At 42.6% G+C, this 18414-nt stretch overlaps 1 protein-coding gene across 1 annotated transcript; it reads right to left on the bottom strand.

Moving 5' to 3' along the window:
- Positions 1-296: 296 nt before the first annotated feature.
- LOC141088404 (NELL2-interacting cell ontogeny regulator 1-like) lies at positions 297-17305 on the bottom strand. The gene is made up of 4 exons (XM_073574448.1): positions 16720-17305; positions 12265-12412; positions 11107-11195; positions 297-1050 (listed from the first exon to the last, which is right to left on the bottom strand). Exons 2-4 carry the CDS (start codon positions 12404-12406, stop codon positions 973-975), a joined length of 309 nt encoding a protein of 102 aa, XP_073430549.1. The 5' UTR covers positions 12407-12412; positions 16720-17305; the 3' UTR covers positions 297-972.
- Between the last annotated feature and the right edge of the window lie 1109 nt (positions 17306-18414).

Raw genomic sequence — 18414 nt, 5'->3', positions numbered from 1 at the left:
CTGTCCTGCCCTGTATTTTTACATCTATCTAGGTTTACTGACTTTAAATACTTTTGTTATGTTTATACTTTTGGGGAGCCCTGAATACTGTGGTTTAGCATTATGCTTGTTACTCTTGGGATTATCTTTGTCCATAGGAGACTGGCATGACTAGTGGCAGCACACCTTTAGTGCCACATGCACCTGTTGTGACGGCAGACCACCCATGCTACGCTCTAGGGTAAACTATATCTGTACCCTCGTTTCATATAGTCTGCTCACAATACTTAATGTATGATGTCTTCTTGCATATATGGATATTCTATGTCATATTTTATGATTAATACAATTTGGTACTTTTGTAAAATAGCATAGACTCTATTCCTCTGTTTTTTTCATGACTAATTTATGAGTCGCTGCTGTAATGCATTTCTCTGAAAAAAGTGGTAATTATGCCACTAACAACTAACTAACTATGGTTTGGAGATTCGTTATATTACAAGCCTTTTTTTGTCTTTTGCTGTTCGCTGACTTTTGCAGCACATTCTTCAAAATGGCGCACACAGTTAAATTTTTCTTTTTTTTCCACCAGTTTTTGCAATTTTTTGGAACCAAAAGTTTCAACTCATTTACCATAACTATAATAAACTAAAAAAATGCACCAAATTGAAAACTATTCCAGGCAAATTACTCCAGAGAAGGGAAGACTGAATGAAATTCGACATTCGGTAGAAGTCGTATTTTATCAATCTGTCTAAAGCATCGAGAAAAGCAAAATTGTTGAAAAAAACCCCATAAAAATGATGGAATATTTTTAGAGAATAAGGAGGAAATAATTTCAGAAAAGCATAGAAACAGCAATGGTGAATCAGGGACATAGACTGTGGTAGGAAGAGTCCGGCCCCAGACCGATTACAAAGCCGCACATTGAAAAAAATTCAACTTGTTTTTGAGTGTATTTTGGTTATAGTAGGACATCTGTGATCTTTTTATTTATGAGGCATTGTGGATATAGGCTTCTCGACAGGTGCACAAACCACAATCCTCAGTCCTCAAGAAAAGCGTCTCAGTCTGAAAAAGAAATAAAAAAACACATTAGAATACATAAGCCCTGGTGACATAGTGGTAGACGGTGTGATCAGCACTCCATGAACTAGTTGCGCAAATACGATAAAAAAGTTGCCGAATCCATATCTATTACTGGGACCAGACCCATACGACAGTATCTACCTATGGTTTACTACAGACATATGGCAGTATGTACCACTGTATCACCTGAGATGAATATATATATATATCACTTGGTAATTTAGGACATCTAGAAGTACCTACAACTGGGATACCAGGAACACATTACAGTATCTTCGAATTGTTTAGCAAGAACCCAGTATACCTCCCTATATCATCAGGGTCAAGCTTAATATGTACCATTTGGTCATTTAGAACATATAACAATATCTATCACTGGGACACCAGGCACATATGACATTAACTACCTATGGCTTAGTTGGAAAAAATGACCGTATCTACCACTAGGTTAACAGGGACATATGACAGTATCTACCTATGGCTTAGTTGGGAAAAATTACGGTATCTTCAGGAGATGTTGTCATTTTTCCCAAATAGGCCATAGGTAGATACTGTGATATGTCTCTGGTAACCTAATGGTAGATACTGTGATATGTCCCTACTAACCTAGTGGTAGATACTGTGATATGTCCCTGGTAACCTAATGGTAGATACTGTCACATGTCCATGGTAACCTAGTGGTAGATACTGTCACATGTCCCTGGTAACCAAGTGGTAGATACTGTCACATGTCCCTGGTAACCTAGTGGTAGATACTGTCACATGTCCCTACTAACCTAGTGGTAGATACTGTCACATGTCCCTGGTAACCTAGTGGTAGATACTGTCACATGTCCCTACTAACCTAATGGTAGATACTGTCACATGTCTCTGGTAACCTAGTGGTAGATACTGTCACATGTCCCTGGTAACCAAGTGGTAGATACTGTCACATGTCCCTGGTAACCTAGTGGTAGATACTGTCACATGTCCCTACTAACCTAGTGGTAGATACTGTCACATGTCCCTGGTAACCTAGTGGTAGATACTGTCACATGTCCCTACTAACCTAATGGTAGATACTGTCACATGTCCATGGTAACCTAGTGGTAGATACTGTCACATGTCCCTGGTAACCAAGTGGTAGATACTGTCACATGTCCCTGGTAACCTAGTGGTAGATACTGTCACATGTCCCTACTAACCTAGTGGTAGATACTGTCACATGTCCCTGGTAACCTAGTGGTAGATACTGTCACATGTCCCTACTAACCTAATGGTAGATACTGTCACATGTCTCTGGTAACCTAGTGGTAGATACTGTCACATGTCCCTGGTAACCAAGTGGTAGATACTGTCACATGTCCATGGTAACCTAGTGGTAGATACTGTCACATGTCCCTGGTAACCTAGTGGTAGATACTGTCATATGTCCCTGGTAACCAAGTGGTAGATACTGTCACATGTCCATGGTAACCTAGTGGTAGATACTGTCACATGTCCCTGGTAACCAAGTGGTAGATACTGTCACATGTCCCTACTAACCTAGTGGTAGATACTGTCATATGTCCCTGGTAACCAAGTGGTAGATACTGTCACATGTCCCTGGTAACCAAGTGGTAGATACTGTCACATGTCCCTACTAACCTAGTGGTAGATACTGTCACATGTCCCTGGTAACCAAGTGGTAGATACTGTCACATGTCCCTACTAACCTAGTGGTAGATACTGTCACATGTCCCTGGTAACCAAGTGGTAGATACTGTCACATGTCTCTGGTAACCTAGTGGTAGATACTGTCACATGTCCCTGGTAACCAAGTGGTAGATACTGTCATATGTCCCTGGTAACCAAGTGGTAGATACTGTCACATGTCCCTGGTAACTTAGTGGTAGATACTGTCACATGTCCCTGGTAACCAAGTGGTAGATACTGTCACATGTCCCTACTAACCTAATGGTAGATACTGTCACATGTCCCTGGTAACCAAGTGGTAGATACTGTCACATGTCCCTGGTAACCTAGTGGTAGATACTGTCACATGTCCCTGGTAACCTAGTGGTAGATACTGTCATATGTCCCTGGTAACCAAGTGGTAGATACTGTCATATGTCCCTGGTAACCAAGTGGTAGATACTGTCACATGTCCCTGGTAACCAAGTGGTAGATACTGTCACATGTCCCTGGTAACCAAGTGGTAGATACTGTCACATGTCCCTACTAACCTAGTGGTAGATACTGTCACATGTCCCTGGTAACCTAGTGGTAGATACTGTCACATGTCCCTACTAACCTAATGGTAGATACTGTCACATGTCTCTGGTAACCTAGTGGTAGATACTGTCACATGTCCCTGGTAACCAAGTGGTAGATACTGTCACATGTCCCTACTAACCTAATGGTAGATACTGTCACATGTCTCTGGTAACCTAGTGGTAGATACTGTCACATGTCCCTGGTAACCTAGTGGTAGATACTGTCACATGTCCCTACTAACCTAATGGTAGATACTGTCACATGTCTCTGGTAACCAAGTGGTAGATACTGTCATATGTCCCTGGTAACCAAGTGGTAGATACTGTCACATGTCCCTGGTAACCAAGTGGTAGATACTGTCACATGTCCCTGGTAACCAAGTGGTAGATACTGTCACATGTCCCTACTAACCTAGTGGTAGATACTGTCACATGTCCCTGGTAACCTAGTGGTAGATACTGTCACATGTCCCTACTAACCTAATGGTAGATACTGTCACATGTCTCTGGTAACCTAGTGGTAGATACTGTCACATGTCCCTGGTAACCAAGTGGTAGATACTGTCACATGTCCCTGGTAACCAAGTGGTAGATACTGTCACATGTCCCTGGTAACCAAGTGGTAGATACTGTCATATGTCCCTGGTAACCAAGTGGTAGATACTGTCACATGTCCCTGGTAACCAAGTGGTAGATACTGTCACATGTCCCTGGTAACCTAGTGGTAGATACTGTCATATGTCCCTGGTAACCAAGTGGTAGATACTGTCACATGTCCCTGGTAACCAAGTGGTAGATACTGTCACATGTCCCTACTAACCTAGTGGTAGATACTGTCATATGTCCCTGGTAACCAAGTGGTAGATACTGTCACATGTCCCTGGTAACCAAGTGGTAGATACTGTCACATGTCCCTGGTAACCAAGTGGTAGATACTGTCACATGTCCCTACTAACCTAGTGGTAGATACTGTCATATGTCCCTGGTAACCAAGTGGTAGATACTGTCACATATCCCTGGTAACCAAGTGGTAGATACTGTCACATGTCCCTACTAACCTAGTGGTAGATACTGTCACATGTCCCTGGTAACCAAGTGGTAGATACTGTCACATGTCCCTACTAACCTAGTGGTAGATACTGTCATATGTCCCTGGTAACCAAGTGGTAGATACTGTCACATGTCCCTGGTAACCAAGTGGTAGATACTGTCACATGTCCCTGGTAACCAAGTGGTAGATACTGTCACATGTCCCTACTAACCTAGTGGTAGATACTGTCATATGTCCCTGGTAACCAAGTGGTAGATACTGTCACATATCCCTGGTAACCAAGTGGTAGATACTGTCACATGTCCCTACTAACCTAGTGGTAGATACTGTCACATGTCCCTGGTAACCAAGTGGTAGATACTGTCACATGTCTCTGTTAACCTAGTGGTAGATACTGTCACATGTCCCTGGTAACCAAGTGGTAGATACTGTCACATGTCCCTGGTAACCAAGTGGTAGATACTGTCACATGTCCTTGGTAACTTAGTGGTAGATACTGTCACATGTCCCTGGTAACCTAGTGGTAGATACTGTCACATGTCCCTGGTAACCTAGTGGTAGATACTGTCACATGTCCCTGGTAACCAAGTGGTAGATACTGTCACATGTCCCTACTAACCTAATGGTAGATACTGTCACATGTCCCTGGTAACCAAGTGGTAGATACTGTCACATGTCCCTGGTAACCTAGTGGTAGATACTGTCACATGTCCCTGGTAACCTAGTGGTAGATACTGTCATATGTCCCTGGTAACCTAATGGTAGATACTGTCACATGTCCCTGGTAACCTAGTGGTAGATACTGTCATATGTCCCTGGTAACCTAATGGTAGATACTGTTACATGTCCCTGGTAACCTAGTGGTAGATACTGTCACATGTCTCTGGTAACCTAGTGGTAGATACTGTCACATGTCCCTGGTAACCAAGTGGTAGATACTGTCACATGTCCATGGTAACCTAGTGGTAGATACTGTCACATGTCCCTGGTAACCTAGTGGTAGATACTGTCATATGTCCCTGGTAACCAAGTGGTAGATACTGTCACATGTCCCTGGTAACCAAGTGGTAGATACTGTCACATGTCCCTACTAACCTAGTGGTAGATACTGTCATATGTCCCTGGTAACCAAGTGGTAGATACTGTCACATGTCCCTGGTAACCAAGTGGTAGATACTGTCACATGTCCCTGGTAACCAAGTGGTAGATACTGTCACATGTCCCTACTAACCTAGTGGTAGATACTGTCATATGTCCCTGGTAACCAAGTGGTAGATACTGTCACATATCCCTGGTAACCAAGTGGTAGATACTGTCACATGTCCCTACTAACCTAGTGGTAGATACTGTCACATGTCCCTGGTAACCAAGTGGTAGATACTGTCACATGTCCCTACTAACCTAGTGGTAGATACTGTCACATGTCCCTGGTAACCAAGTGGTAGATACTGTCACATGTCCCTGGTAACCAAGTGGTAGATACTGTCACATGTCCCTGGTAACCAAGTGGTAGATACTGTCATATGTCCCTGGTAACCAAGTGGTAGATACTGTCACATGTCCCTGGTAACCAAGTGGTAGATACTGTCACATGTCCCTGGTAACCTAGTGGTAGATACTGTCATATGTCCCTGGTAACCAAGTGGTAGATACTGTCACATGTCCCTGGTAACCAAGTGGTAGATACTGTCACATGTCCCTACTAACCTAGTGGTAGATACTGTCATATGTCCCTGGTAACCAAGTGGTAGATACTGTCACATGTCCCTGGTAACCAAGTGGTAGATACTGTCACATGTCCCTGGTAACCAAGTGGTAGATACTGTCACATGTCCCTACTAACCTAGTGGTAGATACTGTCATATGTCCCTGGTAACCAAGTGGTAGATACTGTCACATATCCCTGGTAACCAAGTGGTAGATACTGTCACATGTCCCTACTAACCTAGTGGTAGATACTGTCACATGTCCCTGGTAACCAAGTGGTAGATACTGTCACATGTCTCTGTTAACCTAGTGGTAGATACTGTCACATGTCCCTGGTAACCAAGTGGTAGATACTGTCACATGTCCCTGGTAACCAAGTGGTAGATACTGTCACATGTCCTTGGTAACTTAGTGGTAGATACTGTCACATGTCCCTGGTAACCTAGTGGTAGATACTGTCACATGTCCCTGGTAACCTAGTGGTAGATACTGTCACATGTCCCTGGTAACCAAGTGGTAGATACTGTCACATGTCCCTACTAACCTAATGGTAGATACTGTCACATGTCCCTGGTAACCAAGTGGTAGATACTGTCACATGTCCCTGGTAACCTAGTGGTAGATACTGTCACATGTCCCTGGTAACCTAGTGGTAGATACTGTCATATGTCCCTGGTAACCTAATGGTAAATACTGTTACATGTCCCTGGTAACCTAGTGGTAGATACTGTCACATGTCCCTGGTAACCTAGTGGTAGATACTGTCACATGTCCCTGGTAACCTAGTGGTAGATACTGTCATATGTCCCCGGTAACCTAGTGGTAGATAATCTGCTACTAGGAACATACGGTATGACAGTGTGAACCCCTTTTTATAAGAGCTGAACATACGGTAATATATCTTTCTTGAATATCTGAGACACATCACATTATCCATTCCAGGAAAATCAAGGGTATGGCAGTATGAACCCCTGTATCACCAGGACGGAGCATATAATGAACCATGTGGTAATTTTGACCATATGACATTATACAAACCTTAGTAATGAGTAAATGTGCCGCCCCCGGCCCCATTATATCTGCTGTAGAGCATGGCATGGAATATTACAGACACCTATGAAACATGCATCATAGTTACCCTCAGTGCGACCATTCATGTTACACAGACTATGTTCTAACACAAGTCTCTAGACAGTGATCTGCTTTGCTTGCAGTAGGCAAAAATCCATGATCCCATGAGCTACAGTATAGATCCGCACCACCACATACAGTGGGGAAAAAAAGTATTTAGTCAGTCAGCAATAGTGCAAGTTCCACCACTTAAAAAGATGAGAGGCGTCTGTAATTTACATCATAGGTAGACCTCAACTATGGGAGACAAACTGAGAAAAAAAAACCCAGAAAATCACATTGTCTGTTTTTTTTTTCATTTTATTTGCATATTATGGTGGAAAATAAGTATTTGGTCAGAAACAAAATTTCATCTCAATACTTTGTGATATATCCTTTGTAGGCAATGACAGAGGTCAAACGTTTTCTGTAAGTCTTCACAAGGTTGCCACACACTGTTGTTGGTATGTTGGCCCATTACTCCATGCAGATCTCCTCTAGAGCAGTGATGTTTTTGGCTTTTCGCTTGGCAACACGGACTTTCAACTCCCTCCAAAGGTTTTCTATAGGGTTGAGATCTGGAGACTGGCTAGGCCACTCCAGGACCTTGAAATGCTTCTTACGAAGCCACTCCTTCGTTGCCCTGGCGGTGTGCTTTGGATCATTGTCATGTTGAAAGACCCAGCCACGTTTCATCTTCAATTCCCTTGCTGATGGAAGGAGGTGTGCACTCAAAATCTCACGATACATGGCCCCATTCATTCTTTCATGTACCCGGATCAGTCGTCCTGGCCCCTTTGCAGAGAAACAGCCCCAAAGCATGATGTTTCCACCACCATGCTTTACAGTAGGTATGGTGTTTGATGGATGCAACTCAGTATTCTTTTTCCTCCAAACACGACAAGTTGTGTTTCTACCAAACAGTTCCAGTTTGGTTTCATCAGCTGGTTGGCTATTGCAGATTCAGTCTTCCCAGCCTGGTGCAGGGCTACAATTTTGTTTCTGGTGTCCTTTGACAGCTCTTTGGTCTTCACCATAGTGGAGTTTGGAGTCAGACTGTTTGAGGGTGTGCACAGGTGTCTTTTTATACTGATAACAAGTTTAAACAGGTGCCATTACTACAGGTAATGAGTGGAGGAAAGAGGAGACTCTTAAAGAAGAAGTTACAGGTCTGTGAGAGCCAGAAATCTTGATTGCTTGTTTCTGACCAAATACTTATTTTCCACCATAATATGCAAATAAAATGAAAAAAAAAACAGACAATGTGATTTTCTGGATTTTTTTTTCTCAGTTTGTCTCCCATAGTTGAGGTCTACCTATGATGTAAATTACAGACGCCTCTCATCTTTTTAAGTGGTGGAACTTGCACTATTGCTGACTGACTAAATACTTTTTTTCCCCACTGTATTTCGTAGGACTCATTCATCTGCCCAATGATAACTAATGATAAGCCGTAGCAGTAATAGTAACCCACCTTACTCCCGCAGAGGCATTGCTGATTGTGCAAGGTATCTGCTCAGATTAAACTGACTCATTCATCAAAGACATCACAAACACTGGATTTAATGAATGCCTCTTCCATAACGACTACTGTTTTGTGTCTCCCACTGCTCTTTATGGCCTAATTCTTCTCCAGATCTCTAAATATATCTTTGATTTGCCAATTAATTAGAATGGAGCCAGTGGGAGCCTGATAGCGACACCGTCCCCTGCTATGACAAATAGAATTGTGTGTGTAAAAATCTTTGTTTTACAGAGTTTATTGCTCTAGAGAATCTTTTCCCATTGCTTCCATTACCACAATCCTGTTTCTCTACATTAAAAAAAGACCTTTCACCAAATTTTCCATTTTGAACTGGATACCTGGTGCAACACCGGCTACAGAGAGGAATATAGCGTGGCTGTTTATTTTTTAATTAAGCCTCTCAATTGCAGAGATATTAGCAAAGTATTTGGCACCTATTGAGTTAACTTTTGTTAAGTAGGTGTTATCAGATATTTTTCACTGGGGTGTGTACTTCTCTTCCCTGTATGAGTTGCTATCACTGGTGGCAGGAGCGTCTTCTCCCTGTATAAGTAGATATCACTGGGACTGTGTATGAGTTACTATCACTGTTGTGTGTACTTCTCCCTATATGAGTTGTTATCACTGGGGGTTTGTACTTCTTCTCCCTATATGAGTTGTTATCACTGGGATGTGTACTTCTCCCTACATGAGTTGCTATCACTAGGGTGAGTACTTCTTCTCCCTGTATGAGTTGCTATCACTGGGGGCAGGAGAGTCTTCTCCCTGTATAAGTAGATATCACTGGGACTGTGTACTCCTTCTCCCTATATGAGTTGTTATCACTGGCGGTGTGTACTTCTCCCTATATGAGTTGCTATCACTGGCGGTGTGTACTTATCCCTATATGAGTTGCTATCACTGGGGTGGGTACTTCTCCCTGTATGAGTTGTTATCACTGAGGTGTGTACTTCTCTTCACTGTATGAGTTGCTATCACTGGGGTGTGTACTTCTCTTCCCTGTATGAGTTGCTATCACTGGGGGCATGTAATTCTTCTCCCTGTATGAGTTGCTATCACTGGAGGCAGGAGCGTCTTCTCCCTGTATAAGTAGATATCACTGGGACTGTGTACTCCTTTTCCCTGTATGAGTTCCTATCACTGGCGGTGTGTACTTCTCCCTATATGAGTTGTTATCACTGGGGTGTGTACTTCTCTTCCCTATATGAGTTGCTATCACTGGGGTGTGTACTTCTCTTCCCTGTATGAGTTACTATCACTGGGGTGTGTACTTCTCTTCCCTGTATGAGTTGCTATCACTGGGGTGTGTACTTCTCTTCCCTGTATGAGTTACTATCACTGGGGTGTGTACTTCTCTTCCCTGTATGAGTTATCACTGGGGTGTGTACTTCTCTTCCCTGTATGAGTTGCTATCACTGGGGTGTGTACTTCTCTTCCCTGTATGAGTTGCTATCACTAGGGGCATGTAATTCTTCTCCCTTTATGAGTTGCCCAATCATAAGCAAGCCGGAAAATGGCAGAAAAAAAAATCACGCTTGCACCATACTTTAGGTTTCACGGCTCACTTGTTGAACAATAAATTTAAAAAATTTGGCCAAAGAATGACTTCTAGGCAATGATCACATGGTTGGGGGAGAATTCTCCAGTGTAAGATGCACCTGATCTATGAAGAGGTTTATCACATTCTGTGCATCTTTCAGAAATAAAAATTTATATTATAATTTACAAGACTTTAAGAGTAAACTAGAGTTACCAGCAAATAAAGTTGTCATACAAATGACATGCATCATAACGTGTGAATCTTCTTTTACATCATTGGTTTTGAAATAAACACCAGTATGTCCAATGTAATTAACCTTCCAAAGTGCACTCTTTTTATATTTTTACAGAATGTACCAAACAGTAAATTTTGCCAATCCAAACATTTCTGCTGTCACTCTGATGGATTTCATCCTCATTTCAGCCTAATGATGGTCTGTATCACTTCCACTGAGAACTCCTTTGACTGCATGTTGTGGGTTCACAGCAACAGCATCTCAATGCAATTCCACACCTGGAATCATCACCAGACCTTTTACCTGCTTATTTGATTTATTAACATGTGAATAGCGCATGCAGCCCATTTAAAGAGCTTTTGAGATAATTGTCCAATTACTTTTTGACCCCTTGAAAAAGAGGCAGCTACATATTAAACAGCTGAAATTACTTACTCCAACGACGATGAGAATATTCTCAAATTAAAACTGAGAGTCTGCACTACAGGCCCATAGTGATTATATAGCTGAATCTTGAAAATGTTTTGGTAAACAGCTAAAATGCCCAAACCTATGTTATGGTCCACTAGACTTAGCTGGACAGGGTTGGAGCCACTGTTTGTGGGAAGCACACAGAACTAAAATTGATGCAGTTACCTGAGAGTCCAGATTATCAGCAGCTTTATACAGATCCTGCACGGCTTGTTCCAAAAATTCAAAGCTGTGACAGTCCACACAAAGGTGAGCTGAAAAACAGAAAGGATACATATCACAAAATCACATAACCCCTCCTGAATCAGGTGATTTTTCATTTTTGCCCCTCCGCTTTTTTCCTACCCTTTTTCTAAGATCCGGTACTTTTTTTATTCTGCCGTGGCAAGCTTTTTTATTGGTAGAATTTTGGTGTAAATATTAAGCTTCTTATTGTATCTTTTGGGTGAGGTGTAGCGACCAAAAAAAAATATCCACAGGGAAAAAGAGGGAGATTTAAACTTTTATATTAGTTTTATATATTTTTTTAAAAAGTTGTTTTTATTTATTTTTTAGTTTTTTTTAGTGGACTAGAACCTGCAATCGTATTATCACTTGTTATACTTATTGCAATTCTGCAGATTTACAATTATAGAGAAGAAATTATGATGTTCTATGAAACTCAGTCTGTACTTCATGGGATTACAAAGATATCTGTAATGTGTGTCTTCAATAGGCCCCCAACTGGTGATATGGAATTGGCCCAGCAAGCTCCGATCACTGCTGTAAGAGGTAGGTGCTGAATGTACAAAACAGCCGACACCCGACATGTATGGAGCAGGCTCAGGTCCTAAGCCCGCGCCACACACCTGCACCCAACATTTCTCATACTATTCATGTATGTCACCCATCAGGAAGGGGTTACAGAGATATTACAGGGATGTTAGAGGGACAGCCCGTATCAATGAGCATATTTCCCCCCAGTAACAAAATAACACATATGCTCACCTCCTGTGCTGGTGCCGTCCCAGCGGTGTCAGCACTGGCTTTCCCAGGGCTTGCATGACATTGTTATGTCATGCAATCCCTAAGGCCAATCAGCGGCTACTTCACTCTTCCCACCTACAGATGAATCAGACATCACGAGGATATGGGTGGGAGAGTCCCCGGGAGAGAAGTGCCAACACCACTGGAATGGCACCCGCACTGGAGGGGAGTATAAGTGTTATTATTTTACTGGGGGGATACATGCAGATTGAGTAGGGGTTGTTCAAGTTGTCCAACCCTTTAATATTTACAGCTTATGGTTAGCAAGTATCTAACAAAGTGCCACTTGTCACTTACTGTCAGCTGAAATTATATTTCCTGTGCCAGAATTAACTCCAACAATCTTCTCATACATTGGGGTAGTGGTAGATTTACCCCCAACCATCACAGCCACCATCAGCCACCAGATAACAGGTCTGACTGCAAACTGAAGCATCATCAAAATCTGTAATATATCAGAAGTGAACATTTTTGCTACATAGTCAATGTTGATCTAACAAACTTTGCATAAATCAAGAGTACTTGTCAATTTAAGAAACTTTATAATATATCTTATCAAAGAAATATGTTTCTCCACTTTTGAGCCACTTCTTCACCTCCCCCTGCCTCCAGAACTCATCACTCACTCTGAAAAAATAACAGCTAAAATCTGTTTTGCTAATAACAAGAGGGACTTCCAATTCCCTGAGGGATCAGATTACAGCTGCCTATTGAAGTCTGTGGATAGGGTAGGGAGGAGGAAGAGCTAAGTGCGAAAACAGGCATAGAGACAGGTGATGCTGCTGCTTTCTAGTCAGTGTTTTATCCCACCCCAGTGCTGGATCTTCAGTACTGCTGTATAATGTTCTCCATGCGGCTGCTGCTTCTAAACATGCTAGCATGTGCTACATAAATACAAGAGAGCATTTCTCTGTGTCCTGTCCATAGGAGTCATCTTAGCAGCTTGTCTCTACCTACCAGCTCAGAGAGAAGTGAACTTTATAGAGCCTGCAGATGGGGATAATTCTTGATGCAAGTCATGTAATGACCAGAAATGTGGACAAGTGCACAGCTGTTTTCTAAAGACACGTTTTTCCAATCAAGTGCCATCTATTTAATATCCTACAAAAAAGAATCTACACTCACTGGCCACTTTATTAGGTACACCATGCTAGTAACGGGTTGGACCCCCTTTTGCCTTCAGAACTGCCTCAATTCTTCGTGGCAGAGATTCAACAAGGTGCTGGAAGCATTCCTCAGAGATTTTGGACCATATTGACATGATGGCATCACACAGTTGGCGCAGATTTGTCGGCTGCACATCCCTGATGCGAATCTCCCGTTCCACCACATCCCAAAGATGCTCTATTGGATTGAGATCTGGTGACTGAGGAGGCCATTTGAGTACAGTAAACTCATTGTCATGTTCAAGAAACCAATCTGAGATGATTCGAGCTTTATGACATGGCGCATTATCCTGCTGAAAGTAGCCATCAGATGCCTGTTCTTAGCTGAGAGGAGTGGTACCCAGTGTGGTCTTCTGCTGCTGTAGCCCATCTGCCTCAAAGTTCGACGCACTGTGCGTTCAGAGATGCTCTTCTGCCTACCTTGGTTGTAACGGGTGGCAATTTGAGTCACTGTTGCCTTTCTATCAGCTCGAACCAATATGCCCATTCTCCTCTGACCTCTGGCATCAACAAGGCATTTCCGGCCACAGAACTGCCGCTCACTGGATTTTTTTTCTTTTTCGGACCATTCTCTGTAAACCCCAGAGATGGTTGTGCGTGAAAATCCCAGTAGATCAGCAGTTTCTGAAATTCTCAGACCAGCCCTTCTGGCACCAACAATCTTGCCACGTTCAAAGGCACTCAAATCACCTTTCTTCCCCATACTGATGCTCGGTTTGAACTGCAGGAGATTGTCTTGACCATGTCTACATGCCTAAATGCACTGAGTTGCTGCCATGTGATTGGCTGATTAGAAATTAAGTCTTAACACACAGTTGGACAGGTGTACCTAATAAAGTGGCCAGTGAGTGTATATACATAGTGTTTTTTGGTCATTTTTGTAGCTTTTGGGGGGCTTGTGGAGTTTTTTTTTTTTAAATGCAACAAACTCTTAGTATGGCACAATTTCTGGCATCCCTAGAAAATTCCATGTAAAAAATGTAAGAAAACATAAAATTATACAAGAAAGAAGTACCAAATAATAATTCTCACTCCCTGAGAAAGCTTAGGCGAAACGCACGTCGGAGAGAGGGCTCCTCTATTGGGAAGGTCCAACCATAATTTGTGTTATCTCTTTACTAATATTATCCTTTTTTGGTGTAAACATTAATTTACATGTTATGTTTGGGTTGTATTTTTATGCACTATTCACCTTGGTTGCATTTTACTACACGCTGAGCACTTTTTATGTTATATTTATCACAATATCATATGTTGTTGACTTGCTTTTAGCTGTGGCCCCAGATCTGATGTTACACATGTATTTCCCCATTTGTTTTTATGATTTTTTTTTGTAAAAAAATTGATATATTTCCATTTAATAAAATTGTACTTATATTTATTGGTAGGGGTTATACTTATAGGTGATCCACAAACTAAATATTCTTAGATATTGTATAAAAAAAGCATTAGAACCTATAAATAAAGTATAGCCCCTACCAATGAATATAAATACCACTTTATTAAATAGAAATAAATCATAATTATTTTTTTTACAAAAAATATATAATAAAAAGATGGGTGGATACATATGCTTAGGTCGGTGTGGTGGATACATATGCTTAGGTCGGTGTGGTGGATACATATGCTTAGGTCGGTGTGGTGGATACATATGCTTAGGTCGGTGTGGTGGATACATATGCTTAGGTCGGTGTGGTGGATACATATGCTTAGGTCGGTGTGGTGGATACATATGCTTAGGTCGGTGTGGTGGATACATATGTTAGGTCGGTGTGGTGGATACATATGCTTAGGTCGGTGTGGTGGATACATATGCTTAGGTCGGTGTGGTGGATACATATGCTTAGGTCGGTGTGGTGGATACATATGCTTAGGTCGGTGTGGTGGATACATATGCTTAGGTCGGTGTGGTGGATACATATGTTAGGTCGGTGTGGTGGATACATATGCTTAGGTCGGTGTGGTGGATACATATGTTAGGTCGGTGTGGTGGATACATATGCTTAGGTCGGTGTGGTGGATACATATGCTTAGGTCGGTGTGGTGGATACATATGCTTAGGTCGGTGTGGTGGATACATATGTTAGGTCGGTGTGGTGGATACATATGCTTAGGTCGGTGTGGTGGATACATATGTTAGGTCGGTGTGGTGGATACATATGCTTAGGTCGGTGTGGTGGATACGTATGTTAGGTCGGTGTGGTGGATACATATGCTTAGGTTGGTGTGGTGGATACATATGCTTAGGTCGGTGTGGTGGATACATATGTTAGGTCGGTGTGGTGGATACATATGCTTAGGTTGGTGTGGTGGATACATATGCTTAGGTCGGTGTGGTGGATACATATGTTAGGTCGGTGTGGTGGATACATATGCTTAGGTCGGTGTGGTGGATACATATGTTAGGTCGGTGTGGTGGATACATATGCTTAGGTTGGTGTGGTGGATACATATGCTTAGGTCGGTGTGGTGGATACATATGCTTAGGTCGGTGTGGTGGATACATATGTTAGGTCGGTGTGGTGGATACATATGCTTAGGTCGGTGTGGTGGATACATATGTTAGGTCGGTGTGGTGGATACATATGTTAGGTCGGTGTGGTGGATACATATGTTAGGTCGGTGTGGTGGATACATATGCTTAGGTCGGTGTGGTGGACACATATGCTTAGGTCGGTGTGGTGGATACATATGCTTAGGTTGGTGTGGTGGATACATATGCTTAGGTCGGTGTGGTGGATACATATGCTTAGGTCGGTGTGGTGGATACATATGCTTAGGTCGGTGTGGTGGATACATATGCTTAGGTCGGTGTGGTGGATACATAGGCTTAGGTCGGTGTGGTGGATACTTATGCTTAGGTCGGTGTGGTGGATACTTATGCTTAGGTCGGTGTGGTGGATACATATGTTTAGGTCGGTGTGGTGGATACATATGCTTAGGTCGGTGTGGTGGATACATATGCTTAGGTCGGTGTGGTGGATACATATGCTTAGGTCGGTGTGGTGGATACATATGCTTAGGTCGGTGTTTTTTTTTTTAAAGGTTACTAAGGTATAAAGCTCTACAAGAAAGATGTTGCAAATGATAATTCTAACAAAAATGACACTAAAAATTAAAATAAACGGGTATGTTACCTGCAAGAGCAACAGAAAAAGGTATAAAACAAACTAATGCACACAATAAAATAAACAGAAAAAAGGACAAAATATAAAGCGGAACATGCAGATAGGTGGATTTATAACGTGCTTTAAAACGGTCTCGAAAATTCCATGACTTGGAACCTTAAAGGAGCAGGTTTCAACAAAATCCCATGTCCAAAAGTGTCCGTTTTAAGGGTGTATAGTGGTGGGTCCTGGGGATTAGGGCATAAGTGTTGGCACATTTGCAAAGTACAGTATAAAAGAAAGTTGGTGATTCAGGTTTGTGCATCAGCCCCATATACTGACTGTTGGTAATACGTATATATAGATAAGTCATTATGACTTCTCCCACGTACAGGACATAAGCTACGCTTCTATCTCTGTCCATGGAATGAATGACGGCACACATCCCCACATCTGTGGCTGATGGCCCCATTTCCTACCTTTGAGATGAGGCTGTGGAGCTGCAGCAGACACTATCAGATGAGCGCTCAGCAGATGTGACATAGCACACAGCTCTGACTTGTTCTCTTCCATCCTGAGTGGGTCATTGCTATGGAGAATTCAAACAGCAAAAGAGTGGATGGTCAAAAAAACCCAGCTGGTTTCAAACAAACCAGGGTTGTCTGTTTCCGGTGTTTATTTGCAGGATGGATAGTCCAGATATGCCTCATAATTCTTGTAAATCGCATTGCGTAACAGTGATGCAGCTGGAGAAGTAAACGAGTTTGTAGACAAATGTAGCAGAAAGGGGTTATCCAGGTAAATGGTAATAATGATCCATCCACGTCGTAGGTTATCAATATCAGATCGGTGAGGGGGCCAATATCCGGCATGCCCATAGATTATCTCTTTGTTGTGATGCTGGCCGGATGTAAACACTTCCTGTAAAGGGTTAATCTAAGTCTCTGTCTCTCTCTCCCTACATACTGTAAGCAGACAGACAGCCACAGGATGCTGTGACAAGATTTAGGACAAGTTGCTGTATCTCCTGCTGCTTAATTACACACAGGAATCCATCTTACATTTTACACAAGGATTCAATAAGCTTTGTGATTTACATGAGTAGGAAGATGTGCACCGAGGTAGACAGTTTACATTTGCTCTACCTCACTGACACAATTTGTTGACAACTGCTTTCAGTTTCTTCAGCAGCACTTCCATCACTTTGCAGCAGTGTGTTGTCTCATTAGCACAGAACACACCTACTGTGTGTGTCACAATTCTTCTCACTGTCACCTGCAATAATATTTGAGTGGCATTTTGCACATTCTTAGTTTTCAAGTTGCAGTTGTGGTGCCCCAAGGAGTATGGTCGCCACAGTGACATTACCTTCCTCCTAGGGAGTGTGATGTCATGCTTGGAAGCAATGAAGGATCTCTCAGGTAAATCAACACACAGCACAGTTCCCACTCCAGGCCAGCAGAGGGAGCTCTGAACCAAAGCTGGGGGAGGAGCTGCTCTCAGGGCCAGGAAGGGGAAGTTTAGTTAGTTCATGTGAGGTGGGCGAAGTGTGTGGACGAGAGAAGAAGAGCTGGAGGATTGAGCAGAGTTCAGGCTCACTTCTAGCGTGGCGCATGGTTCTGGATTCCGGTATCCGAGGTTGTGTGGATACTGATGTTCCTGCAGCAGAAACCGGAGGAATAGGAAGCTGTAAATGCTCTGTTCCCACATAAGACTCGGAGGCACAACAGCAACGTGTGAGCCAGAAGAAGGAGGCTACAGCTGTCTGCCATACGAGGGGGTTCTAAAAGAGAGCAAGCAAGAGGAACTTCAGTGTAACACAGTACTGCATGTACCTCAGATAAGCGCTAGAAAGGAGACTACACAACCCATCTGATAGAGAGATTCCTAAGTTGCTTCCAGGCTGGCCAACTCCTATTCCATCTGTAATCTGGATCCTGGACTGCACTTGCAAAGTAAAGGTAACGGAAACTGCACCCTGTTGAGTCATTGCCTTCTTCCTGCAACCCCTTCAGCACTGCTACATCTCTGTGCCTAACATTGCACCCTCTTCCTCAACACCTATTACTACTGCCCTGGGACTACAGCTCTACCTGTGGGGAGCTATTACACCTTGCTGCCTTATACCATCTATCCCAGAGGTTCTGCCTGCAGCGTCGGCTTAACCCCTTCAT

This window comes from Dendrobates tinctorius, unplaced genomic scaffold (genome assembly GCF_039654945.1).
Source record: "Dendrobates tinctorius isolate UK_male_01 unplaced genomic scaffold, ASM3965494v1 ptg000039l, whole genome shotgun sequence".
NCBI classification, from domain to species: domain Eukaryota; kingdom Metazoa; phylum Chordata; class Amphibia; order Anura; family Dendrobatidae; genus Dendrobates; species Dendrobates tinctorius.
Note: the sequence above shows the minus strand (reverse complement) of the source record. Positions and strands in the feature narration are given on the sequence as shown.

Coding starts and splice junctions, on each gene's coding strand:
- LOC141088404 (XM_073574448.1), bottom strand. CDS start 12,406: ATGATGCTTCAGTTTGCAGTCAGACCTGTTATCTGGTGGCTGATGGTG. Junction 11,196..12,264: donor AAATATAATTTCAGCTGACA/GTAAGTGACAAG, acceptor TCTGTTTTTCAG/CTCACCTTTGTGTGGACTGT. Junction 1,051..11,106: donor CTGATAATCTGGACTCTCAG/GTAACTGCATCA, acceptor TTTCTTTTTCAG/ACTGAGACGCTTTTCTTGAG.